This window comes from Camponotus floridanus, unplaced genomic scaffold (genome assembly GCF_003227725.1).
Source record: "Camponotus floridanus strain SB8 unplaced genomic scaffold, Cflo_v7.5 scaffold34, whole genome shotgun sequence".
Taxonomy (NCBI): Eukaryota; Metazoa; Arthropoda; class Insecta; order Hymenoptera; family Formicidae; genus Camponotus; species Camponotus floridanus.
Window position 1 is genome coordinate 1,467,834 of NW_020229481.1, and position 27,686 is coordinate 1,495,519.

The following is a 27,686-nucleotide window of genomic DNA, read 5'->3' on the forward strand; positions in this document are numbered from 1 at the left end:
AAATCATATAAAGCCATTTTACAGGATTTATTTGAAAACGGATTATTGTCTGGGAATGACGTGACTGATCCCAGAGAGAATCCAAGGGGCAGTCCTTGCACCGCTCCTTGGATTGCGTCACGCTTACCGAGGAACTCCGCACTTGACCCGATTTCGGGCACACGCGCGATTCCCTTTCTGCCGCCACTCCCGGGTGGAAAAGCTCGCTCCCCCCTTCCGTTTCTCTCCTCGACGCGAGATGCATTTCAGTTGGAAATTGCATCACGCGGTTGGCCCCGTCGGCCTTGACATTCCCGCACCGCGTAATCGGCAAATGAAGCCTCGTTACGTAAAATAGCGATTGATGTGAACGTGAGAAATGACCTGATCTCACTTCAACGATGCCATCCTCACGTAAAAGCTTGTCTAAAACTATACGTTTTATCATGCTAAATAACGGGTGGCCGCGCTATTATCACATGGAACGATCGGTTTTACCTTTGATTCGGGGCACTCCCCCAAATTAGTGGGTAGATGTGAAACGCGCGGAACTTTCTCGAGGCGGTAAAAGTAAAGCGAGTACGTTCGATTAAATTGACTTATATTAAGGGAGGATTCTCATGTAACGGGTTAAAAAATCGATTTCTTTTTTCTCTGCTTAAATCAATTCTAATGTGGAAGGCCATTCTGTGGATGGCCCTGGAATCGTCGATTAGGGATGTAAGTATTAAAAAGTATTACTTTTTATAATCAAAAACTTTAAACGCGTTTTTTTCAAAATCACTTTTTTCAAACTGATGTGCAGGATAACTAAAAAAATATTTGACCATGTTTTTATCTTGATAAGAGACATGCTCTAATCAAACACCCCGATCGAATGTTATTTTCAAATTGAATGAAAGATATCCAATGATTCTGGAACACATTGATCTTTCATTTCGCTCTATTTTCGTTACAGAGCAACGTACACAAGGTCATTAGAATTTGATACCTCTCTTTATCCACAATTTATTCTATTCTCGAATCTTTAAAAGTAGATTGCTGCTCGACCATCAGTATACAAATAATAATCTGCATACAAATTGGTAAATTGCAATATAAATACAACTTCGATATTTGTTTTCGAATTTTTTTGTATACATCGATATTTTATTCAAGAGGTCCATCTCAAATCTTAAAAGAATCTTGCTAAAATTTTTCTGAAAATTCCCTAATCCAAGATATTTTATCTAAAATTTCAAATAAAAATAAAAATTTAAAGATTTTTAATGCAATTTTCTAAAATAAATTTAGAGGCATCACAAGGAAAATAGATGTCAAACTTTCTTATTTCAGTTTAAATAAACTCAACAAATTCATTAAAGTACATAAGGACAGCATTCCTATCTACTGTAAAACCAATGTAGTTTACAAAATTAATTGCTCCGATTGTGATACTTCTTATGTCAAGATCAAACTTCGAGAATGTTGAAGTCTAGACTTTTTGAACATAGATCCCAAATTAATAGGAATTGCGTTAATCGTTCAGTAGTTACTAATCACAGATTGCAATACGATCATGATTTTTGTTGGGATGACACTGAGATTTTGGATGAAACTTCACTCTATAATAAAAAGCTGATTTCCGAAATGCTACATATTAAGAGAAAAATGATTTAAATTTACAGACAGACATAGAAAATTTACCGTCTTTCTATTATGACTTTATAAAGAAACTACCGAAGATTTGAAAGTCATGCTTAGGTATATATACGATCTCACTAGCTTTTTCGACAGTAATCGATCATCATACTAACCACGTTGTCTTTCCAACTGTCATATTTTCGCAGAACAATTTCGTTGTAAGTTTTATATTTTTATATCCTTCATATCATATAAGCGAACTAAATCTGATGGTGCCACTTTTAGGATAGACCTGGTGGATGTTATCAAGTCTTGATTCTGCATCTATCAATTTTGCTCAATAATTTGTTAATTTCTCAACATAGAGGTCCATCGGTTTGACAAATGCCTATTAACTTTGCGTCTATGTGATATTGACATTTGGATTTATTTGGACTTAATTTTTTGTATATAAATCATATATTATTATATCTATATTATTTGTAACATCCTTAATTGTAAAATTTGCGCTGAAGAAGGCTCAAAACAAGAGCCAGAAATGTCCGCTTTAACTTTATTCCGACTTATGCATCTCTTATTTATTGTTCTTTTTCATCATATTGTTACCTTATTAAATTATTATATTTAGCTATTTTTGTTTGTGGTTTTTTATTCTAATTAAGATATTTTACTTATTGATATACTCTCTATCTCCTTTGATATTTTAATTTATTGTTAAAATAAATTTGTATTATTATATATGCGTTTGCTAACGCTTTTCACTTACACGAAAGAAAATAGTCATTTAATTAGTGTTAATTAATGTTAGATTTGCAAATGAAAAAAAAACTGAATAGTTTTGTAAGATAAACATTTTTTTTCTACAAACAGAGAGATATAGAGATATAGAAATATATATTTATAATATATTTATTTAAATACATAATTCTTATTCTGATTATTTACAATATAAATAAAAATTTCTTAATTTTCCCAGATAAAATTGATTTTTTTAAAGAAATCCCTGAGTTCTTCATGTTTTTCCAGACAGTAGATATTAGGATATTATTTCACGAAATGCCAAACCTTGATATTGTCTTGTTTTGTTTCGAAATTTGATCAAGACAAGATTTTTTAATTAATTATCAAAATAATACTTAGATTATCAAGATTGATCTTGTCAAGGTTAATGATTTCCAAAAAAAATGAAACTAAAATTATATATTTCTAAATTAGATGAGAAAAATCACCATATTATGAACTTAAAAAGATTTATATTAATAAATTTAGAAATAATTAATATAAGCAAAATAAACAATATAAAATTTTATACAATTATTTAGTTACACAAATTTTGCGTACAGCATATGTACGCGGTTTCCTTTCTCTTTCTGATTGTGTGTCGCATCTGCATTCTAGCATCACTGTATGTACCTATCATTTTAAAAATAACAAATATATTTACATATAGAATATTTTGAAATAAACGAATGAAAAAATAATAATTATATCTTATAAATTATTATATATTATAAAAATGTTAAATATTATTTTAAACAATCATTCAGTATTAGATAAAAATTTGTTAAAAAAATCGAAACGAGGCAATCAAACTATGGCAAGATTTTTACTATAAAGATCTCATACTATAAAGATTTCACTCAAGACAAGATTTATATAGGTTTTCGAAAATTTTCAATGCTAATACAATAATTTTTCAATGCTAATACAATAATTTTTCGAATTGTCTTGTTGAATTGAATTTTGTGCAATCCTAATAGAAATAATATAAACGATATAAACTCATAAATTTCCCTTATATAAGAACAGCACAATAAATGTCTCCTACTGCTATTACTATCACTTGCTAACTATATCATCCGCGCGACTGCAATAAAAACATTATTTTATTTCGATGCGCGGAGGATTTCGCGAGCGGGAACGAGATGTAAATCACCACGAGAAAGAGAGAGAGAGAGAGAGAGAGAGAGAGAGAGAAAGAGAGAGAGAGAGAGAGAGAGAGAAGGGAAGGGGAAGAAGAGATGAACCAGGCCAGTTCTGCCGCAGTTAAGGGGACCTGTTGGACGGAAATGTGAGGGAATATAGGTCGACCGGGATTATACGGGGGCGACGCGCTCTCTTTTTACTTATGCGTCTCGTGTCGCTGAAATTTTTCCGCTCCGGAAATGCTCGGATGACGAAATGCACCTGCGTGCACCCACGATGGGGCAGCCGCGTTGCATCTTGTCATACGGAAAACAAATAGTGGGCATAAATAGAATGCGGAGATTCTACCAATGGATTACAAATCGCCGATACCGTACTTTGTGAAGCTTTTTGATTTTTGTTATCGGGAATATAAATTTACCATGCGACACTAATGGACGAAACGCAAACTAAAAAATATGACCGTGGCAAAGAACGATTTAATATTGTTTAGATACGGCAATCAGTGTGTTTCTATGAAATAAAAGTGAATAATACATTGAAAAGTATTATAACAAAAAAATGAAGACACAAGGAAAATAAATAAATTTTTTCACGACTTTTTACCGCACATAATAATTAAGTCAGAATTTATTACATTCTGGCCTTCAATCATATTTCTTGAAGAGGGTGTAGCATTGATATAGCTACACAAAGTATCTAAACGCAGTGACAACATTTGCGTTTTCTTAACAATTTTTAAAACAGTATTCTTAAATGTCAAATCGCCCTTTGCGACAGCCATATTTGTTATGCGACACAAACGCCCTTCTATCCGCGGTGGTAATTTTTTTTTCCCAATAAAGATAAGGCTTACACGAGATATTTATCGGAAATAATTTTGATCATAAGATTCATATTAAAGTTATATACAGGATGTTTCTAAAACTATGTCGGAGAATTTAAGGGCGTATATTCTAGGGATTAAAATAAGAAAAAAAACTTATATAAACATGAGTCCAAAAATGCTTTTTCTCCGAGTTATAGCCCCATGAAGTTGAGGGAAAAAATCGAAAAATGTAACTCTCGGAGACTTTTTCATAGAACGTTAAAGTTTTGCACAGCGTAATAATTAATAATGAGCTTCATTTTTATGTGATTTTGACCATTTTTTCCTTCAACTTTAGAAGGCTATAACTCGGAGGAAAAGCATTTATGGACCCATATTTATATGAATTTTTTCTTATTTTAACCCCTAGAATACGCCCTTAAAATCTATGACATAGTTTTAGAAACACCCTGCATATATACGATTCATATTAAAGTTATATATACATCTCTTATTATTATTCATTATTATTAAATAAAATGTAATAAAAATAAAATAATAAAGCAGAGAGACAGAGAAAGAGAGAGAGAAAATTTCAAATTTAATCGACTGTAGAGGAACAGTTATACTAAGAAAGTTATATTACAGCGAACATATGTAAAACGGTAAATGCAATTAACAATCATCTATATTCATTATAATATATCATAAAATATAATTAATAGAACGACTGCAACAACAACGATCGCAGACGACTATATTGTAAGTTCTACGACAACGAAATGTTATATCATTATCACGACCGCGTTATCAACACGAGTCATCGTTTTTTAGCGCACGTGTCATACATATAGTCGCAGAGCTTCGTGCAAACTAATTTCCATAGTTTCGAAGACGAGTTTACATGTCCGCTTGCGCGAATCCTCTCGACCTCGAGGTGACCCCGGGAATCCAGCGCGACGCGATGACGGTGCGCGACCAGGAAGCCAGGGGGATACGTAAAGTACGCTGGTCAGGGTACGCAAAAGGAGGAGGCAAGTGGGTCAGTAGGTGACTCGGGCTAAACAGTGCACAGGAGTGTCCCGACATTGACCTATATGTCTACTTTGTGCGTGCACTCGCCCTCCCCTCCCGTGACCCTTCCTCTCTCCATGCCCTACCCCCTCCCCCCTCTCTCTCTCTTTCTTTCTCTCGCTGCCGCTCTTCCAGCATCCCCTCCAACGATGCACTTTCCAGCCAATTGCATATAGGGTCCGCTTGCAGCGTGCACTTGCCCCACTCTACCCCCGCCGACACCCTGGCGCCGAACCACCGCCGCCACCCCCGCTGTCCTCCTCTCATCCCCCTCTGCCGGACTGCCAGCGGACGATGGCGCGATCGATGCCCTGCACCAGGTGACGAAACTCGAGCTGAGGCTCCAAAGTGCCTTCTCAAACTTCTTAACATCCTCAAACATATCGCAGGTCTCTCTCTCTCTCTCTTTCTCTTCTCTCTCTCTCTCTCCCCTCTCCCCCCTCTCTCTTTTCGCAGAACAAGAAGTGCGCAAAAAATATGTTTTATGAAGGAGTGAAATTATATAATGATTTACCAGCCGTGAAACATGTGATAAAATCGAACCATTTAAGCGAATGTTAAAGGAATATATATTATTTAATGTTATTTAATGTAATTAAAATTGTATACTACAAATAGCTGAGAAAGCTAATAAAGGTCAATCAATCAATCAATCAATCAATCAATCAATCAATCAATCAATCAATCTCTCTCTCTCTCTCTCTCTCTTCCCCCCCTCTCTTTCTCTCTTATGCGTGCGTAGCGATCGATTTTTCGTAAATGCTATCAACCCAATATCGTCGATATTATCTCGTATGAATGAAAAAATATGAGAAATTGTGGCACTTGTTATTATTATTCGAGAAAATCAATCTCTTGTAATAAATGAAGTCGATTTCCTTAAAGAATTAAAGAGATAAATTAAAAAAACCAAAGTAATCATCGTTCTTTATCAATAGAGAGACAAATATCTATCAGAATCAAATTGTTATCAAGAATTATACTGAAAACACGCGCGAAAGTAAATTATACGAAATAAAATTAATTAAAATCACAGAGTATTAGCTTTCTTCTTATCTAGGTGCTAATCAGAATTGCAATCCGAATATTCTTAGATCCTCAGATGCAACTCGGAATGTGAGATGTTCAGAGGAAGAGAGTGGTGATACTATCCGTAATTTGTAAAATCAACCTTAAAATACGAGTTTACGCGTGTTTACAGTAGACTCGTGTTTACAGATCGTAAACTTGCATCGTGCATTCCGACTTTGGATGCGTCACATTTCCCCTACCGATTACTACAATCCGACTTTGATTTCGTGGAGACTCCATCCCATCCGGATGTAAATCCCTCCAGCGTCTCTCGTGAACAGCTGCGAAGCCGAGCGATCTCACCTGTCGGCGTTTCGCGCGCGTGGTATATCCATCGTTATTGTTGTTGACCTTGGCGAGGACAAGGTGATAATAAATCGTTTCGTAACACAATCTGCGTACGTCGGTGCGTGGAACACGGAGAAGAAATAACAGAGGAAAAGAAAAAAAAAAGGAAAAAAAACTGCTTTTTCTCACGCCTGTCGCGCATTTTCCCTCCCCCGCCGTGCGAGGAGTGTGTGCCCTCGAGAATAGGGGCACGCGCGATTCGTGTCCCTCGCCTTCTCTTTCTCGCATATGTTACATAACACGTGTGGGAAGCCGTACGGAATATGTATTATGGTATCGTTATGACTATGATGAATAATTCGCGTAAGTATGAACGTTTGGCCGTGATGGTGGCTTCGCGTTGACGCTCTTGGGAATGATAGCGCGACGGTAATTATATTATGGAGATGACAGTAACGTGGGCGCGGCCATAGGAACAAACAACGTTGCGGCTATTATAAAAGTTGGAGCAACTGCGAGAGAGTACGTGTATATACGCGAAACGCAAGATACTTCATGTTTTTCTTGAATTAATATTGTAACGAAAAATAAATTCTGAATTAATGTTATAACGAAAAACAAATTCTCGCATGACGGATCTCACGAATAGAATATATACTCAGACTTGTAAATAAATTGCCTAAAGATTCCACTACTTTGCAAATATTTTTGTTCAAAATCCAGGTAAAAAATTAAAGTATTTTTATAATGCAATTTTAAAATAAGTTTATTTATTGAACGGGATTTTTTAAGGATGTATTGGAGATATATTACAATCAATGAGATCGCCGTGAATTTTTAATTTAACATTCTTAATAACATTCTAAATCGTTATGAATTATTTCAAATTTTTTTACTTGCTCCTTTAAAAGTTGTTAATTTTTGAATTTTGCGATTTTAACATAGGATATTGTGTAAACGTTCAAGAGACAGGTAATAAATTATTCACAACTATAAAAAAACAATGATAAAAATTTCATTTTGTAGTATTATATTCTTCATACATGTAAAAATGTTCCCACAAAATTTTAAAACGATTTACTTGCTCGTTTTGAAATTATTATTAAAAAATAACTGTGATTATTGGTTTGACGCAATATTGATGATAAAACGTGGCAACATTTTCTTGAAAATTAAGACCTATTTATGTTAAAGAATACTTTGAAGTATGATTTCGTGATTTTTAAAAAATTTTTGATCAATTAGAATTCGCATTCTGCCCAACTTTAATTTTTTGATACTTTGGATTAACTTTTGAGACAGACGGTCCGTCCAATACATCCTTAATAGAAAGACATTTTAAACCTAAAAAACTTTATACTTTATATAAAGTACTTTATATTTTAAAATAACTATTTATGTATTGAATGAAATATAAATTCTAAAGTACTAACATTTGATAGCTAAATAGTTATAAAATTTGGACACAACATATGATAAAATATTACACAAGTGTGTGTGTGTGTGTGTGTGTGTGTGTGCGCGCGTGCGCGCGCGCGCGCGTGCGTGTGCGTGTGCGCGTGTGCGTGTGTGTGTGTGTATAAACCCTAGATATCGTATCTCAATATCTCATAAACCATCAAGAAATGTGTATACATGTGTTCTTTATATATTTTATAAGAATATTTTTAAGATAAAATATAAGATAAACACAAAAGATAAAACTAGTACAAAAGATGTTGGTAAAAAAAAATAAAATCAATAAAATCATATGAGATTGTACAATTTAAATATTGTATAAAAGTATAAACTGGTAAATATACACTTAAAATTTATCAAAAATATTTAGGATAATTTTATATTATACTAAAATATATATCTTGTAATGTGTGATTCTTCAATTGACGACGTCGAAAAATAGTTTGGAGGCAGAGGGAAAATACGATCAATACGAGTCGAAGAACCGCAATTTTGTCGTACTTGGCTGGGCATGAGTAGATAAAAAAAATTTCCATTGAAAACAAGTTGTATCTTCGCATACGAAGTTTCTCTTCCTCTCTGAATATGCAAAGGCAAAGATCAAAGTTGCAGACAATATTTTCAGACATTATAGATAATACTTTTTAATAAGCAATTATTTTGCAGAGTTTCCTTATCCGTCTCATATATACGGCGAGAAATATCGACGTAACCTAACTCTAACCTAACCTAACTCTATTATCGCTGCGATGCAGTAAAATGCGCATCTTTATCGCGCGTCGTGTATTTAAAACTTTTATGTATCGCACGCGCGTATCTACTTCTCGTTGCGCTGGTCATGCACGCGGTCTACGACTCTTTCAAGTTTTTTTCCTTTCGTGAGCTCACAAAGTATCGCGAAGTGGTGCGATTAACGTCGCGAAGTAAATCAAATATGTCACGTTCCGCGACTGATAAGCCTCGAAGAAGCGAGAATCGCTCGCCTAGAAACACGATTCTTCAAAACACGATTTCAATTAATGCTTCTCAAAAATTCTTACAAAATAAATAGAGAGAAAGAAAGAGAGAGAGAGAGAGAGAAAATTTAAAAATAATAAAAAATATTTTAAGGCATTTTTTATTTCGTATCTATTAATATTTGTTGGCCAAAAAATAGTGTTTTTTTCTTCTTTAATGTTATAATACACGAATTGTAAGCATCATTTTGTTGTTTTCCGAAAGACAAGTAACAATATATCGTCGATTTGCGCGTGTCCATCGCAATTGGCATCAAAATTGTCCAGTCGTGCTGCAATTCTATCAATTCCGCATCGATCGACAGTTGAACGTTGCGTTAGAATCGCACCATGTATGTACAGTAGGCGTCGATAATGCCTTAACATATGAAATTGATCGCATTCGAAACTAATAATAACTTAATAATATCTAGTCATTATTAATCCCGAATGCAATTTCATATGTTAAGGCATTATGTATATTCCACATCAAAGATATCTCGATAGAGAGAAGTTTGCACCTCTCAAACATTCCATTTTGAGAATTTCGATTTCGTTAGAATTCTCGGTAAATCCTCCGAAACAATTACATTTATCGAAACCGATGAAAGAGAAGGCTGTAGAAAATTTTCACGTACTTCGAATTAAAATTTTCTGAAATTTTCATCGGCGAAATTTTTTCAAGATTTTTTATTTTCAGAAAGATTGCATCTTAAGAATTTTAAATTAACATTTTTCATTAATTTTATTTTCACATTAACATTTTTCATTAATTTTATTTTCACATCAACATTTTTCTTTAATTTTATTTTCATACATAAAATTCTTTTTCTCACTAAAATAATGAAGAGTATGTACCGCACATTGAATATTTTGTTAAAACATTGAATACATAAATGTATATATATGTATATAAATGTATATATTTCTAATATATTTTAAAAAAATACATAATTCACTTAGCTTGCCGACTATCACAATATAAGAGCAAAAATATCAAAGAGAAATAATGATTTGATAAATAAACTGCCGAAAGTTTAAAAGTCATACATGGAAACAAATAAAAGTTGTTGGAAGTATTTTATTTTATATCATTTAGAGTTCGACCTCCAGTGTGACTACTGTTTAAAATTAAATTAAGAATCTTACGACATAATGTTCAACTGCTACTCAGAACATTGTGAGGTATTTTATCGTTTGAGTATAATTATTATATTCAATGGTGACTAAATTAAATAATATTAATATATTATTTAATTTAGTCACCATTGAATATTCTTTTTTCTGGATTTATTTAATTTCTTGTTATTTTATATTTACAATTTTGAACCTTTTAATAATTGACTTATAATTTGACTTTACCATTTATTAGAGTTTAACAAGCTTACATTACATGACCTGAGTTAACGTTCATACAGACATGAGTCTAATATTGAATCATATTAATTGTGGGCCTCCTAATTTGCTAACTAGTGATGGACCACCTTACTATAATAACAACTTTAAATTTATCGCACTGGACAAAGAATATATATCGCTTTTTTGTTATCGGTTTCACTGTCAATAACACACTTTCATGTTAAATCTCATTGCTAATTCTTGCGCTGAAGATGACTTGAAAACAAGTCGAAACGTCCGCACACGTTTATTATTTAAGCATGTTCATATATATATTTTTGTATACTTGTTTTTTATTCTATATTATGTTATATAAGTATTTATGATTAATATATAATTTTGAATAGTTCCACATTAAAAGCTCTCAAAGCCTTTACTCTTACCTCTTTGTTATTTTTTACTGTAAGCTTATTAATTACAATCATTATCAAAGAGAGAATTTAAAAAAAAATTCCAATTCTTATCCCAATAAAATTCCATAAGAATTCCCTGACTTTTTCAGATACAAAAGAAATCCCTGGGAAATCCAGGTTTTCTATGTTTCTTTAGAGAATGGACATCCAAGATTCCAATTGAAATGTTAAACTCAATTCTCGTACAAAATGAAACGAAATTGATATTGTCGATATCCTATTTTTTTATATTAAATCGACAGAGAATTGAGGATTCTAGGAAGAAATACCAGAATTTTATTAATTACGTCAAAATTCTAAATGTCAGACACTACCTTTAGATGAAATTTGAGACAGACCTTGAGGATGCATAAAATTAAAACGCGCATAATCGCGCAATCGCGAGATATCTTAATTACTGCCCGCATACACATACGACGATGACGACGACCATAGTGCACAATACGCATGAGTCCGCACTATGTGACTAAATTATCAGTACGTGTTTAATTAAGCTGGAAGCAGCGTTGCGCTGCTGATCCAATATTCCTTTCGGCCAAGGTCGTCGCAGGTTTGGTGAAATAATTGGCGAATGCGGGTCTCGAAAACGATCACACGTATCGACGAATATAATCGCCGTTAATCGTTGGCAAGACCCTAAGTTGGGGAAAAAATGGACAGCAAACATAGAGGCGTATATCGACGCATTTAAAGAGGGCTCCCCTTCCACCGTGATAAATATAATCCTGTGAGGGGAAAAAGACAAGTGGACAAGTGCTCGCAGCAAGGAAGACGCATAATTGCACGTCTCCTTATCAATAACTCATCGTTATAATCTTTGATTTTAACAAATTCATTCAGCTTTCAAGATTAAAATTCGCCAATGAATTATTCGGATTATTAACATAATAATTCGAATAATTTAGGAGAGGTGAATATGTAATTATTACTCGTTTAAATTATTTAGATTTATTATATTAAGTTGCACTTTGTACTTGCGGCACTACATCACTAGTACAGACTGTACAGAGTGTCATCGTTAATGACTAGCTAGCATCGATAAACGGCATGATAGGGGAATAAAAATAAGCAATAATCTATTTTCGAAATAATCATTTATTTATGAATAGAACGATAATTAATTCGAATTTAGCTAGCAAATATCGCATTAATTATTGGAGATATCTCTTTTAATTCGATTTCATTTTGCAGTAGTAAAGTATCACGAATTAGTACCTACGAATTGTGTATATTCACAACACATATGCCGCTTAAACATTGAAAGAAATATATCTCGCGTTTCATACCCGTGAATTATTTCCCATTGTAATACAGAGAAGTACAATATGCAGTTTCAAGTGGTAGTCGATTCTATAGGGTGTCCTGAACAAAAAGCAATTCAATTTCGCTGATAATAGAAAATTAATTTCCCTTTGTTAATTTACCTATCGATTATTTATCGTCAATTATTCTATGTTACTGTGTCAGGGACAATAATTTCACGGTCGTTAAACGCGTGAATGCTTAAAAGTAACTTTCTCATAAACCGACGTGGCGGGCGTAAAAAAATCTCTCAATAACATAAATCATAATAAATGCAACTTTCACATTAAGTATTTATTATTAATATATTTCTTGCAATATGAAAAATTGATGATTCTTAAGAATTCTTTTTGAAGAATATTAGAAATTGATCTCTTTTGCATATATTTTGTCCATGTTTATACATCAGCATTTTAAAATTTTAGACATTTAACTTTTTCTTTGTTCAATACGAATTTCTGTGCGTAGTAATCAAAAATGCACGATGGACATGCTTCGTGATTGAATTGTTTAAAATAGAAAAAAAAACTCGGTTTATTTGTATTCCGCAAGATATTTTTTTAGACTGAACCTAATTTTATTATAAAAAATAATAAAGTAATGTTATTTTAAAAGTAAACATTTCAATTTTGTTGAAATTTTTGTTTATTTCTTGAAGGTCGGAAAAATATTAATTTTTAAAATTAAGTTCAGTATTCTAAAAGTATTCTGTGGAGTTTGTAAAACTGACCGAGTTTTTTTTTATAGGAAGCAACATTTTCTCAAACAAGTCATTTTTTTAGGTCATTACATGAGAAATAGCAATTTTTGAACATGCTACGAATATAGATTCGTATTAAACAAAAAAATTAAATATTTAAGATATTTAGTTAAATATCTAAAAGCTACATATCTAAGATTTAAATAGCTAAAAGTTAAATATCTAAGATTTAAAAATACTGGCATATTGTTTAAACAATAATGAAATGCCAGGAAGATCAATTTCTAACATTGTTTAAAAAAATTCCTTAAAAAAAATTTCTGAAAAAAAATTCCTAAAAATCATCAATTTTTCGTACTGCTAAAATAGACTGGTCCTTTGATGAACATCGACTTTTTCCGCCGAATGGAAGGAAGCAGCAAAAAAAGCGTCGTTATCAATCTCCATATCGCCGGGTAATCGCACGGAAGTTCTCGACAACGCAAACGCAATATTCGCACGCAGTAAGAAAACTGCAAAGGCTAGCGATGCGTGAATAATTCGCGCCGCCTTTGGCCTTCGGCTGCATAAAAGGGTTCTACATAGAATAGGTGTGTCTTGTTCCGCGGTGAGCAAGCAATGTCATTGGGTCGGTATTCTGCATTCGCTATGAGAACACTGGCAACAATGCGCGCGCGGTACAACAATTGCGTAACGCGATTGCATAATTACCGATCCGCCTGAGCGGAACTCAGCGGAACGAGTGATCCTCTCGGATCGCGTGCTGCAATGATCGATCAATAAACTCGACTTGCGTATCGCGAGTCGACTTGCGAGTCGAGTGCATTGTCTGTTGACATTTTCGCGCCGATTCATCGCGATCGCCGATTCAATCGTCCATTCAACTGCGAGATCGCGAGCGATTCCCCGTCAACGGTAGACGCAGCTCGTTGGGAGTTGTTTGTTGAAATGATTACCACGAGTAAAATAATTCAATTATTATCTCGTATCGACTTGTTTAAATCGCGTCAAAATTTCCACGCCCACGCCACCGAGACTATTTTGCTTCTAGTTGGAGTGGAGCCGCCAACGTTTATAACTGCAGGACGTCCTGGCCGATACGACAAGCCGAATATCTAAATAGCGAATGTGCATGTCCTGTTCGCCCACACTCGCTTATCTCATTAATTGATACGAAATCCGTTCGACTACAACGATTTGATATGGTGATGTATTCGCGATTGGTGGACACCATGCGCGATTCCTATGAATCGATATGACATTTGAGAATTTCCATTTTAATGACGATTAACGAAGTTGATTGTTTGGACTCTTCACGATTTTGGTGAAAAATTATTAACAACGAGACGAAAATGTGCGTTTCACATTATCGTGTTTTTCGAGGTTTCTTTACAGTAAACCCTTCTTCCGATCGCTATCGATACGTATTACTTCTAGGAAAGCATCGTATGAGCATACACAGGACCTACAGTTTAGCGCAACCGAGATGACTCTGGCAGATGTTCGACCAGCTTGCTAACTGACTCGTTCATCGAAGTTCAAACATCGAATTCGAAAAAGAGGAGAAAACGTTGCAAATAACAGACGAAACAGTCAGCTTGTGCATATACGCAGTGAATCATTCAAATCCTTTTCCTAAATTAGTCTAAAAGGGCAATAATTTAAATTAAATATAATTATAATTTAATGATTAATTATTTTCTTTGCTTGATTTCTAAATAAAGATACGCACAAAACGCTTCTAAATTTGTCCGGGACACCCTATATACAGTCTATAATAACCTTTGCTGGTAAACGTCCTGCAAAAGAACCTTGTTGCACTTTAGAATTTTACGACTTGCATCTCGCTTACTGCTTCTCCTTATTTTTCTTTCCCTCCCCCTTATTTTGTTCAGAAAGCGCGATACTCGCTTTAAAAGATCCCGAATGCCGAAGCAGAGGAGTAGAAGCTAGAAGACTATAACAGAAGCAGAGCGTATAAGGCATCGTCTGATGCCTGCGGTGCATGGTGCAGGAGGACAGCGTTGCAAATGAGAGGAAGCAAACGAGCGAGCAAGCGAGAAAGAAAGAGAGGGAGAGAGAGAGAGAGAAAGACAAGGAAAGGGAGATGGAAGAAGGACAAAAAAGCGAAAGAGGAGGTGAAGAGAAGGATGGAGAAACACATATAGCAGCGTAGCTCGTCCTTGGACTTATATAACGAGGAAGAGACCACAAGAGGGAGAGGAGAGAAAGAGAAAGAAAGAGAGAGAGAAGGTTCGCAAAAGAGAACAAAACACTATGCGGATAGAGTACGCGGATTAAAAATGAAGAATAAAGGGCGACGTTAGCCCTGCGCGTTGCCTGTTAAATTCCAGGACAAAGGATTTCGGGGAATTTCTTTTTGGATCCTTCTGCAGGTAGGTCAGAAAACTCGCAGATGCAGCAGACTCAGCAATACCCTGCGCTTTTTCCGTCTTACCCTCCCTCCCCCCTCCCCGCCGGCTTTCCGTCCCTTTTTCTTTTGAGGGACGCCGATCACCGGCTACTCGTTTCGTTTTAACTCTGGGACATGCGATTTTTCCCGTTCCCTAAGGACTTTCAATACGGGAGATATCCTTCTCCAAACTTTCAAAATCTTTTTTCCCTCTCGAACGTTATTTCCTGACCGATAGAAATATACAGGATGTCTCAAACGAAACTCGACGATTATTATTTTAGCACATTTTAAAGAAAATATCTTATCTCCAAGAGAATATATATTCTCAGACATTTTTTCACAAACGAAAGGGAGCGATATTTTCTTATCTTCCATTAACTTGATCGTGTATCAATTCACACGCGAATCATCTTCCAAGATAAAATCCGTGAGAATCATCTCGGAAAATAGACTGCTGCGCTTGCGAGCGTGATGTCTTGAAAAACGAGAGAAAAGCAATATAAGGGATGATGCGATGGTATGCAAAAAATAGCGAGAAAAAGGAACGAGGAGTCGCGACCGTGATCTCGTGGATACCAGAATGAATGCAGAAAGGTCGGCGCGGTTGGGTCGCACACACACACACACAACCAAACTTAGAAATGTACTCCCGCGAACGCAATGTTACTCATGACATTTTCGAACGAAGCAAGTTTGATATTCTCTGAGAGCGATTAATGATATTGTGACATCATTCTGGATTACTAGGGATTCTTGGATTATTAAATTAATGAATGGAATAGAATTCGAGTAAATTTGATTGATTAATCAAGGTGAAGAAAATGCTTTAAAGTCAAAATGAAAATACAAGGTGTAAATAACAGAGTATAATTAATAATATAAATAATATAAAATAATTCCATTTTATTTTAGTTTTAAGGCATAAGATTCTTCACTTTAATCATTAATCAATCAAACGTTCATTCGAACTATTTCATTGATTAATTTAATAATTCAAGTAACCCAAGACAAAATTTACAATGTCACTAATCGCTTTCAAAACGATTAATTTCTTATAAAAAGTTCCCTGAAACTTTTTTCCTCTTCTAGATATCTTTATTTAAATTTCCAGGTAAAGAATAATATTCTAGGGAAATATTTTAAAGATTTTTTTTGGTGCAATTTTCTAAAATAAATTTCTTATATGTATATTATATGTTTTGTATGTTATATATTTAATTTATATATTCAAAAATAAGCGTTTTTTAAACTTCAATACCACCCACTTCAAATCATCGTATCTTTCATTTTTTATTTTTGAACTTTTTGCCCGAGGAAACTTTTGATCAGCACCATCTAAACTACGACATATTTCATTTTCAGCCAATTTGACCGAAGCTTTCCTCCAGCCATTTTCTTCATATAAAATGTGCGGGGTCATTTTAGATCCAAAATTTAAGTGTTAGATTTGTAAATGCATTCAAATAGATAAACATTTTTTTACTTGTGTAAAATTTTCATTTCTTTATCACTAAAAATTACATAAAGAACATATACTTCATATTCAATGTTTTATATGTGTTTTAAAATATTGAATATGTAAACAAACAAATATATATTCATATAATATATTTTAAACACATAATATATAATATATAACCAATAATTGTCTTGCCGATTGTTTACAATGTAAAAGTAAAATTAACTCAGAGAAAAAATTTTTTTAAAAAAATATCCCGAATTCCAGTAAAATTCCATGAGAATTTCCTTATTTTTTCAGGTAGATATTCCTAAGAAATTCATATTCTCTATAGGAAATTTCTGAGAATGCTTTCCATACTTTTCCAGAGGCTAGACATCCTAAAATTTATATTAATAATATACAAAATCCATTTTCGATCGAACATATGTTTATGACAAATTAAATTTATCATAAACCGATCAAACTTATTTCACTCGAAAGCCCTATCACCTTTCCCTAAATATCGAAATAGAAGATCGAAATACTTATCAGCGCGCGAATCTTCTTATATTACGCCAGATCTTATATTATACCAGATTTGCCGCGCTAAACTGGCAAATTAAAATCGCGGCACCAATAATAAATGTACCAATTCGAATGATACGAATCTATCATAGGATAGACTCGCAAATTTCGAAAAAATGCTCGGATAAATGACGATCGCCTTCGCACAAAATATCAAGCTTACCGAATAAATTACGCGCTGAGTCAATAATCGATGCAAAAAATGCGCACGAATATAATTAAATCATCAAACATTATTCAACGAACTCCATATTTAACTTTTTAATCGATCGATTAAAACGCTAATTTCATTCATCCAAGCAGATTTATCCTCTCAACTAAACTTTTACTTTAAATTCTACGCCTTTTCTCAGCAAAAACTACTCCGATAATTAAACAAACGCTCCACATAATTCTGATAATAACGAGCGCAGGTCGCATTCAGCATAAAATAAACAAGAGAACTTATTATCCTCCATATGTATATATCTCGAGATGTATCCAACTTCACGTCATAGTGCATCAACGATAAAATACTAATTACTTTCGACCTTTTTGCCGGGCGTTTTTATCTTCGCGCAAAACGTCACTCCGGCAAAAGTGAAAAGCTCTCGCCTCGATTCATGGTGGAAGGGCTGGATAGGGGCTGCGACGTACCATCGCGCATGGGGGTTGCACGACGACGACGACGACGACGTCGTGGCGGGAGGGTTAATTCGCGGTGACTTGAGGTAGGGCGCGCACGAGCGGTCGGCAGGTGTCGCCACGTCGCGACGTGGCACGGCACGGCACGACACGACACGGTATGGCATGGCACGCGGCCGCCAGCCGTCGTACTCGATCGGGCGACGGTGATTCTCACGTGCACGCACTCGCCGTTGTCAAACGACATCGTGACTCAGATTCATCGCGCTGGCCCGGACCTCCCTTCACGTAGGTTAAAGAGACACGCAGCTACGGTGAAAAACGCAAACGCGTTGCGCAACTAGATACAACGGCGTCTGGTATGATCGTCGGGGAAATCCTGTCGAATATGATCGTCGCCGACGATCATCCGCAGGATAATGCTCCTAAAGGTAACATTACATAAGCAATAAAAAGCAGCGGCAGTTTAGTAACTAACTAGCATTGTTTGGTGATTTCACAGAGTTGCTGCGCTGCCCATGAAATTACTGCTTTGCTGTTCAATAGGATGAACTTGAAACAGCAGAAACTTCACTGAACTTAGTTACTTTATAAAATGCTGCTGCTTTTCACTGCTCATGAAATGTTACCTTAAGGATGTATCTCGCTCGTTCGCTATCCTTGTTGAACAAACGCGAGCGAGCGAGCGAGCGAGATAGTAGTCTTGTACGTCCCCTCCGTGGGCGCGCGAGGGACGAAGGGGACTGTACGCGCGCGCTACGGTACAGTCGCGGCTAAAAGCGCGCCGCGTGACATAGATTTCGATCCGCGGCGATGGCGATTTTCGCAGCGACCCCGACGGTCGTTCGCCGTCCGATGTCGCGGTTAAATCGGGTCGAGCGCAGATGACATATGACAACGAGTATTGCGACAAGCGGAAAGCGACCCGCGCTCGTACGTCGAACGCGAGGCGAACGCGGTCACTGAACCAGTTCCGTTTCGACCCTGACACTGCCATTGCCCCCCGGGAGGGCGTCGCGCGATTTATGTCATAGTCGGAATATCGTCGCCGCTTTCTCACGCGGATCCTCTCGGGCGAAACTCACCTCTCTCAGAGGACTCCATCGTCGCGCTCTGCGGACGCTCTACGCTGCCGACTCCCGGGTCGCTCTACGGCTGGAACGGGGATCACGCCGCTGGTGGCGGCGCACGTGGAGACGAGACCCGCTCTTGGCTCACGGCGCGGCTGGTCGGTCAGCACGGAAAATTCTCACCACGGTATAAACATGGCCGGCCGCGCTCGGCCGCACGGCTCCCTGGCCTGTCACAATCTCGCGCAGCGAGGGGGGGAGGGGGTCGTTGAACCTTTTGCCGCGGCTAACGAGCGGCGTCGCGGAAGGGCCACCGGCCGCGCGAACCTTTTTTCGGGGGGTCTGCGGGGGACGAAAACAGCGTTGTGCACCGTAGCTCCGGTGGGCGCGACCTAAAAATAGATCGGCGGATTCGGCAGATTGTTTTGACTAATAATGCGCTTCGCAACCTACTCGCTGGTGGCGCCACTGGGCGGCCAGGCCGCGCTATGCTCGCGCCGCGACGCGCTGGCGCTGTACATATGTCAATGAACACACACACACAATGTCTACATCTTTGACTATATATCTGTGGACTGCTAATGCCTCACGTTTCCCATTGAAGCAATGCGATCCAAGATCTCAGCGTCCCCAGGTACCAAATGGCCAAAACAAGAACTAATAATTAAGAATCATATGGTCTGACTAGTTTTGTGGTTCTGACTGTGAATTAAGAGAAATGAGTGAAAAGAAAGTGAAAAAAGTATTATAAGCTTTTAAAAAAATAAAAAATGGTTCGCTATTGTTATGTAAAATTATGTAATAGTTCAAAATATAAAGCGTTTTAAAAAATAAGTGTGAATGTAATAAGAAATATAAATCTTAACAAAGTTTTTAACAATTTTAATATGCATTTAATGAATAATGACTTGATGGATCACAAGTATGAATTAATAAAAACAATTATAGAATTGTATTTAAAAATAAAATTTTATTTCGGGAAAGAATTTACTAGAAGATCGTATTTAAATTATATTAGAAAAAATTTTACGAAAACAATATTATTTAAAGAGCAATAATTGGAAATTATAACAAAAAGTTATATTTGTTTATTAATTGCGTTTATGATTATTAGTTCTTCTTTTGGCCATTTGGTACCTGGAGGCGCTGAGATCTTGGATCACAAAATGGCTGCCCATTAGCAGTCCATAGATATATAATCAAAGGTCTACATATATCAAATATACTCTCTAACACATACATGCGCATGTATTATACATATATATATAATCGTCTGTGCTAGAGAGAGCGAATGCTGAAAATTGAATAATTTCTTGGATAGTTCACAATTATCTCCATTATAATGACCGGGAATGATGTTAAGCAGGCTCTCAGAAAGTTGGATTTTCCTTATTGCGCCAGGGAGGCTCTATGCAGAATCGGTATGAGTAGCATAGGTTATGTCGTAAATAATAAACATAAGTAAATAATAACATAAGCATGTAAACTGTAATTTTGAATCATTATTAATCTAATATTTAATATCAAATAATAATTGGATTATTATTTACTTCTTATCCATGCCTTTCGACTTTGGCTTTTTTACATTTGTAATTTTTGTGTACTATAAATGGATTTAGATATCTAAAGGTTTATAGTGTCTGACAATATCTAAAATAAAATTGAAATCATCACAAAATAGATTACAAGAATAGTTACGACAATGATATTAAAATATGATATTAAATTTAATATTAATAATATATATATATTAGTAATATATGTATTAATAATATATAATATTACTTAAAATTACAGTTAAATATATATATATTTAAGTAATATTATATATTTTATATATTTATATAATATTATATAATATTATATAATAATATATATTTATATAATATTAATTTATGTAATATTATATATTATATATTTAACTGTAATTTTAAGTAATATTATATATATAAACAAAAATAATATAATAGCATTAAAGTTTAAAAGAAATAAATAAAAGAGTAGCATCAAAGATGTACGAAATGAAAATAAAAAATTAAAAGATAATTTTGATAGTCAAAATTAAAAATAAAATTACATTAAAATTGAAATTAAATTTAAAACTTTAGTATTAAGAGTATTGTACTTTAAAATAAAAAACCTAAAACTGAATATAGCAACTGAAATAACTATATTATATATTCACAATTTTTTTTATTCAAGAAATACTCTGCTGCAGACCTGGCAAGCAAGTTGACCTGCAAATGGATTTGATATCAGAGTTTGTGTTTGGAGAGATAGAGAAGCGAAAAAAACGTAACATGACCATGGCAATACAAGAATTGCAACTGATAGAGATTATGAGTGACTTCTTCCAAAGTCCAGGTGGCACACCTGCAGTACGTAATGCCCTTTTTTTATCGCTCTTCCCAGCAGACAGTTTCAGGTATAAGACTTTAGGTAACCTGGTGTCTTTGGCAATTGCCACACAAAACAAAGCTATTCTGAATGCAGCTGGCATCTGGATGCAGCAATTGGGCTCAACCTCGTTGCAAAGTGTGGGACTGGCGAGGCATATACTCAATGACTATTTTGTGCTTACTCCAAAATCTATTGATAAGCTAAAGCAACTACCTGTACTAGCACCACATTTTACTGCAAACTTATTAACAGCGATAGGTGAAGTTTATGAGGATAAAGATCCGCCTACGGAGTTACTCAGATTGGTAGGTGAATGGATTGATGAAAATCCAAGTTTACTATTGACTCTCTTAATGGACAATCCAGCATTGCCCACGGGTGGGATTCCAATGACACCGATAACTCCTATAGCAGGCCTGTTCAGGTATTTTGTGTGCTATAATTCTTGCAATACAAAAGTGATAAATAAAAGAATCTAATGTCAAATTATTTTTCTTTCCAGATGGTGCATATTAAGTCCTCTACGTCATGATGCCATGGGAACTACAGAAAGTCAAGAGGAGACGCGAAAATTTCATTCAAAAGTTCAACAGTTGCTCATGGATTCAGTATTACGTCTAAATAATAGTGGTAACAACAAGCATGCGATATCAGCGCAGCATTTAGCATCCACTACACGTTTATTGACGACAAACTTGCAAAATCGCACAAACATAGACATGGCTTCGCGCGATTTAGCCATGGAACGACTCGCGCAAGCAGTCAGCGCTGCTATGTCTGTAAATTGTATTTATGGAAATAAACGTATGTTTCTTATATATAAGAATAATATAATATATTAATACTTTTATATATAAGAATAATATATTAATACTTTTATGTATATAATACATATCTCCAATATCTGTTACAGAAGAATTATTGGCGCTTTTGCAACCATTATCATATCAACATTTCTTAATTGAATGGACATTACAGACTTATGCAACTAAAGCAACTTGAGGCATCATGTGACGATAATGTAATTTAATTTCAGCATTTTAGTAATTATTGTTTGTATATAAAAAGATGTATTCTTATTAGATTTGCATATTATACAATATTTACCTATTCCGTATAATATTTAATTTAACCTAAAATGGCTTGAATGTCCGTTTTAATTTCAATTCCTGCAGTCTCTGTTTATCCAATTCAAACTTTTTCCGTAATTCTGCTAATTCTAAAAACAACATAACAGTATAAATTGAATATATCTCTAAAAGAAATTTTTTATTACTTATTGATACTTATTATTTATTGATATAAAATCTTGTGATTTAAAGTTATACTTACGCTGTTTTTTTGTCTCTCGAATTTGAAAAGTATAGAAATTAAGTAATTGCTTCTTTTTCTTGCGTTGTTCTTCCTTTTCTTGCACCTTCCCAATGGTAGATTCTTTCCTAGATGGTGCAAATTGTCCCCTTTTCTTTCCACCTGCTATGGTTACCCAACCATCATCATCCTCTTCTGCAATCTGTTCAATACGATTCTTTATTTCGTTGTCATACAAAGTTAAATATTCCTCAGCCTGTTTTTTTGTTACATTCTCATTGTACAAAGAATCATTGTATTTTTTACACCATTCTGTTTAAAAAATTAATTATTAGAAAAAAATATAATTCAATAAAAAAAATATATTACTGCTATTATAATATAAAATAAAATACAACTCACTTCTTAATCCTGTGAGACACATATTTTCATCACTACTTAATGTGATGACATAATCATCTGACAGTTCAAGTGCCTTATCCAAAGAAGATTCTTTTTTAAAAACAATGTATGCTGTTTTGAATCCTTTTGCTTTTGAAAATGTAATAAGATGTATATCTCCACAAAGCTTGATAAATGCATGTTTCAAACAGTCAGTAGTTGCATATGGTGGTATATTTAATACAAAGAGAGTGTGATTCCTGGGATATTCAGGTTCTTGATTTCTTACAGAGTGTTCCTTAAGAAACAACTGATGTTTATCTGAATCGTTTGCGTCGAAACAAATCCATAATGCTATAATCCGAAACAAAAGTTAATATGAACATAATCCAGTACATATACATACATATATATATATCCAATTTAAAAAATCTCTATTTTTCAAATATATATACGTAGAATAATGATATGACTTACTTTTAAAACCTTTTGTATTTTCCATATTAGTTTTCATGTTTTGCTTCTTACAGTTTTTATACTTTTGTTCAATTTAAAGCGGCACATCAAACTAAACGTTTATCGAGATTTCTTTAAAATATTTATTTCTTTTATTTATCAGATATTTATTCTGTTGATAATAAACTTATGAATTAAACATTGTTAAACGTTTTTAATAGAAAGCATGGAGATAAGGGGTCTGCTCTTTTCAGCTGCACTGCTGCACTAGTACAATTAGTTAGAGGTTAGAGTGAAAGAAAGTATGTTTGTCTCTTTCTAACTTATTGCACAAGGGGAACTGAGCATGCGCAGAAAGTACATTAGAAAGAGAGAGCAATAGATTTCATATCCTCTCTCTCAGTTCTCTTCCAAACCAGTGTTAACAATGGGTGTGCTCATTCCAGTATAACTATATTCAGTGGCCTTGACGCTGCGCGATCTTTGATTGGTGTATATTTTTAGATCTAAGGCTGAAATCACATGGTGCGAAATAGAAGTGCGGAATAGAGAGTGCATTATAGAAACAGCTAATCAAAGCTTTGCCGCAGTGTTTACGATTTTTCCTGCATACGTTCGTGGCATCGACATATACACTGGACTGAGCATCGCGATAGACAGGCGAGCGCCCGCTGTAGAGAGAGAAGTACTACATGGGAGGACTAGTGTCCCTAGAATACAGAGGCCGGTATTCATAGGCCGGTATTCATAGTCCGATCTTATATTTGAGATCGTCTTAGGCCGGGTCTACAATAGGCAATTTAAGCTTTAAGCCTTAGGAGATTGACCAATCACAGTCAAGTATGAAGAGAATACTCGACTGTAATTGGTCAATTTCTTAAGGCTTAGAGCTTAAATTACCTATTGTAGATCGGGACTTAAGTTTGAGCTTGAAATGCTACGCAGCTATTTGATTGGTTGAAGTAGGTCTTAAGTCAACCTCGGACCAGACTTAAGACGATCTTATATTTAAGATTGTCTTAAGTCTGGTCCGAGGTTGACTTAAGATCTCATTCAACCAATCAAATAGTTGCGTAGCATTCCAAACTCGAACTTAAGACGATCTCAAATATAAGATCGAACTATGAATACCGGCCATAGTCCGATCTTATATTTAAGATTGTCTTAAGTCTGGTCCGAGGTTGATTTAAGACCTCATTCAACCAATCAAATAGTTGCGTAGCATTCCAAACTCGAACTTAAGACGATCTCTTCTTCTTCTTTCTTTTTCCGTTAGTGGCACCGGGCAATCTGTATTGCGCCCATGCTGCCAGATATCCTCATAGGTCACGTGAATTCCGTAAGAAGAGAGGTGAGCACGTATGGTCAGTTATAGCTCGGCTATGAAAAATTATATGAGCAGCTCCGAGCTTTGTAGGAAGGACATTATTGGAATAATGATATTAGTAGTAGGATTCTTTAAGATAGTGAATACGTCATAGGGAGGAGGCGTTTCCAGAACCTTTCCCAACAATTGTAACAGCCGGACACGGTGACATGCAAACATCGGGCAGGACCACAGGACGTGATTAATGTCCTGGTAGGGCAATCCACAAAGACAGTCAGGACGTCGGACAATGCCACATCTGTAGAGGCTGAAATTTAAGTTATAATGATTAGATCTTATTCTACAGATAGTAGTAATTTCTGCTCGACTAAGGTCGAGCCCCGCGAACCACGGTTTCCTCGCGAAAGGTGGATAAAGACTAAAATATTGTGCGCCTCTGATCTCCGACTGGGCGAGCAGATATTTTTCTATGTCGGAGAAATATTTCTCCTTTACAAGCGAGTAAAGGTCAGTATGGGGAGGAAGATAGTCGACTGACTCCCCCTGACGAGCGGCCTCCCCCGCCAGCAGGTCCGCTGTTTCGTTCCCCAGGATACCAACGTGAGATGGTACCCAAACAATGACTACTTCTAAATTCTGCACGTATGCTGACCTCAGCTTGTTTTTCAGTGCGAGGATGAGGTATGAGAGATCTCTGTTCAATAGTCCATTGGACAGAGTCTCCACCACACTGCGGGAGTCGGTAAATATCGCGGACCTTTTGATGCCCTCTTCCAGGATGTAGTCCATAGCACAGATGATAGCGATACATTCTGCTGAAAAAATTGAGAAATATCTATCAAGCTTGTATTTCTTCTGTATTGGAATATCAGGAGAATAGAAAGCGGCGCCTAAATGCGGGAGCGACTTAGACTTGGATGCATCCGTGAAGAAGGAGCACCTGTCCCCGATAAGATATGAAAAGTGCGAAAGGAAAACAAGCTGAGGGCAAGATGCAGAACAGATATCATCAACAACTAATGGAGGCGTAAAGTCTATTTTCGGAGCAAAGGTAGAAGTCTCGTAGGAGAACAAATACAGCGGTATTTTTGAAAAGGCTGCAATTCTAGGCTTATAATCCTTTACAAAACGAAAAGCCCGGTAAAGTGGGAATTTATTGAGGAGGTCGATTCGGTAGCCCGTTTCTAAGTGCGAGAAATGAAGATCTAGGAGTTTATTGATCAAGATATTAGGTCTAGTGGCGTAAGATTTGATTAAAAATTTCTGTGCTAGGTAGTTAGATCTGAATCGGGCCGGGCAGATGCCCGTCTCCGCATATACAATGTTGCATGGGGTAGAGCTCCTCAGACCAATACAGTACCTGATAGCCCTGCGAGATACCCGCTCAAATCGCTCCGTGAGAGCTTTGCTGTGGAAAGGAAATAAAAAGGAGGCGTAGTCAGAGGATCCCCTTATCAGGGCCTTATATATGCCTAGGAGGGTCCTGGGATCGAAGCCCCACCAAACCCCTCTCAAAAATTTAATAATATTAGAGAGCCTGCTGCACTTAGCAATGATTCCCTCGGCATGTCTGCCCCCCGTGAGGCGCGAGTCAAGAAGGACCCCCAAAAACCTGACAAGGGGGGCAGGATAAAGGCTGGAGTCGCCCAAACGAATAGAGCTATTCGCCGGAATATTTCTTTTTTTGGAAAAAATTACTAAAGAAGACTTGGGGGGGGGAGACCTCCAGACCCCTTTCAAGCAAGAATGCAGAGAGAGCACCCGCGGATCGCTCCAGCGTCGACAGAGAGGACGCGACGTCAGACGACCGGGCATACAGGGCGATATCGTCCGCAAACTGAACCGCACGACAGTCCCGGGTCAAAACAGATCCACAACCCGACAGATAGAGGTTGAATAGTATCGGGCTCAAAATTGATCCCTGTGGCACGCCCTTGTGTGAGAAGAGTCGCTCCGTCAGACTGCCATCTATAACAAATTGCAATTCTCTTATACTGGTTAGCTGGTAAACGAACCAACAAAGTTTGGGTGGAAGACCCGCGTCAATGAGATAAGAAGTCAAGATAGAAGGGTTGACATTGTCAAATGCTCCCTGTATGTCGAGAAAAAGTGCACACGTTGTCTGTTTCCGAACAAAGCCTTGGTGTATTTCTGTACATAGGATACCCAGATTATCAAGGCATGAGGATCTCTTGCGGAATCCGAATTGGAAGGAAGGGAGGATAAGGGATGACTCGACCCACCATCCGAGGCGGTATAGGACGATCCTTTCAAAAAGTTTAAGAAGGCATGACGTTAAAGATATAGGCCGGAATTTACCGGATGAAGATTTGGGTATTAAAAATACCAGAGAATGACGCCAAGCATCCGGAAAAGATCCCGAGTTAAAGATAGAGTTGTAAATATCGAGCAAAAGGAGTAAATATTCTTCTGGTAATATAGTGAGCATTTTATTATCTATTTTGTCATATCCAGGGGATGTGTGAATTTTTAAGTTGCGTATTGCTGAAGTTAGTTCTTGAATGGTGAAAGGATCGTCAAATATCTTGCAAGAATAGGTAGTTGGAAAGTCGTTAATGGATGAAAACGCACGACAAAAGGCGGATGGCGGGCAGAGAGAGTCAATAGCTCTCTGAAGAG

General features: G+C 36.0%; 3 protein-coding genes across 4 annotated transcripts in view; 1 reads left to right on the forward strand and 2 right to left on the reverse strand.

The window, feature by feature from the left end:
• The window catches only part of LOC105256692 (retinoic acid receptor RXR), a 110,254-nt gene extending 90,947 nt beyond the window's left edge, over positions 1 to 19,307 (reverse strand). The window contains exon 1 of the mRNA XM_011266843.2: positions 19,187 to 19,307. Coding sequence (XP_011265145.1) covers positions 19,187 to 19,205 — 19 coding nt within the window. The 5' untranslated portion in view covers positions 19,206 to 19,307. The remainder of the gene's footprint in view (positions 1 to 19,186) is intronic.
• LOC105256691 (uncharacterized protein C7orf26 homolog) lies at positions 19,207 to 22,639 on the forward strand. 2 transcript variants are annotated; one of them, XM_011266828.3, is made up of 5 exons: positions 19,207 to 19,358; positions 20,493 to 20,592; positions 21,374 to 21,995; positions 22,074 to 22,375; positions 22,485 to 22,639. In XM_011266828.3, the coding sequence occupies exons 2-5, from the start codon at positions 20,514 to 20,516 to the stop codon at positions 22,571 to 22,573; spliced, it is 1,092 nt and encodes a 363-aa protein (XP_011265130.1). In that variant the 5' UTR covers positions 19,207 to 19,358; positions 20,493 to 20,513; the 3' UTR covers positions 22,574 to 22,639. The 2 variants fall into 2 exon arrangements, with proteins under 2 accessions (XP_011265130.1, XP_011265129.1); XM_011266827.3 differs by lacking the exon at positions 19,207 to 19,358 and adding an exon at positions 20,269 to 20,376.
• LOC105256690 (ribosomal RNA-processing protein 7 homolog A) lies at positions 22,588 to 24,477 on the reverse strand. The gene is made up of 4 exons (XM_011266825.3): positions 23,741 to 24,477; positions 23,285 to 23,617; positions 22,904 to 23,194; positions 22,588 to 22,790 (listed from the first exon to the last, which is right to left on the reverse strand). The coding sequence occupies exons 1-4, from the start codon at positions 23,775 to 23,777 to the stop codon at positions 22,705 to 22,707; spliced, it is 747 nt and encodes a 248-aa protein (XP_011265127.1). The 5' UTR covers positions 23,778 to 24,477; the 3' UTR covers positions 22,588 to 22,704.
• Between the last annotated feature and the right edge of the window lie 3,209 nt (positions 24,478 to 27,686).

What these genes read in the sequence shown, in the direction of transcription:
- LOC105256691 (XM_011266828.3), top strand. Translation starts at nt 20,514, where the DNA reads ATGACCGGGAATGATGTTAAGCAGGCTCTCAGAAAGTTGGATTTTCCT. An exon ending in GGAGGCTCTATGCAGAATCG is followed by an intron (nt 20,593 to 21,373) that starts GTATGAGTAGCA and finishes TTTTTATTCAAG; the next exon opens with AAATACTCTGCTGCAGACCT. An exon ending in CCTATAGCAGGCCTGTTCAG is followed by an intron (nt 21,996 to 22,073) that starts GTATTTTGTGTG and finishes TTTTCTTTCCAG; the next exon opens with ATGGTGCATATTAAGTCCTC.
- LOC105256690 (XM_011266825.3), bottom strand. Translation starts at nt 23,777, where the DNA reads ATGAAAACTAATATGGAAAATACAAAAGGTTTTAAAA. An exon ending in GTGTCTCACAGGATTAAGAA is followed by an intron (nt 23,195 to 23,284) that starts GTGAGTTGTATT and finishes TTTTTTAAACAG; the next exon opens with AATGGTGTAAAAAATACAAT. An exon ending in TCGAGAGACAAAAAAACAGC is followed by an intron (nt 22,791 to 22,903) that starts GTAAGTATAACT and finishes TGTTGTTTTTAG; the next exon opens with AATTAGCAGAATTACGGAAA.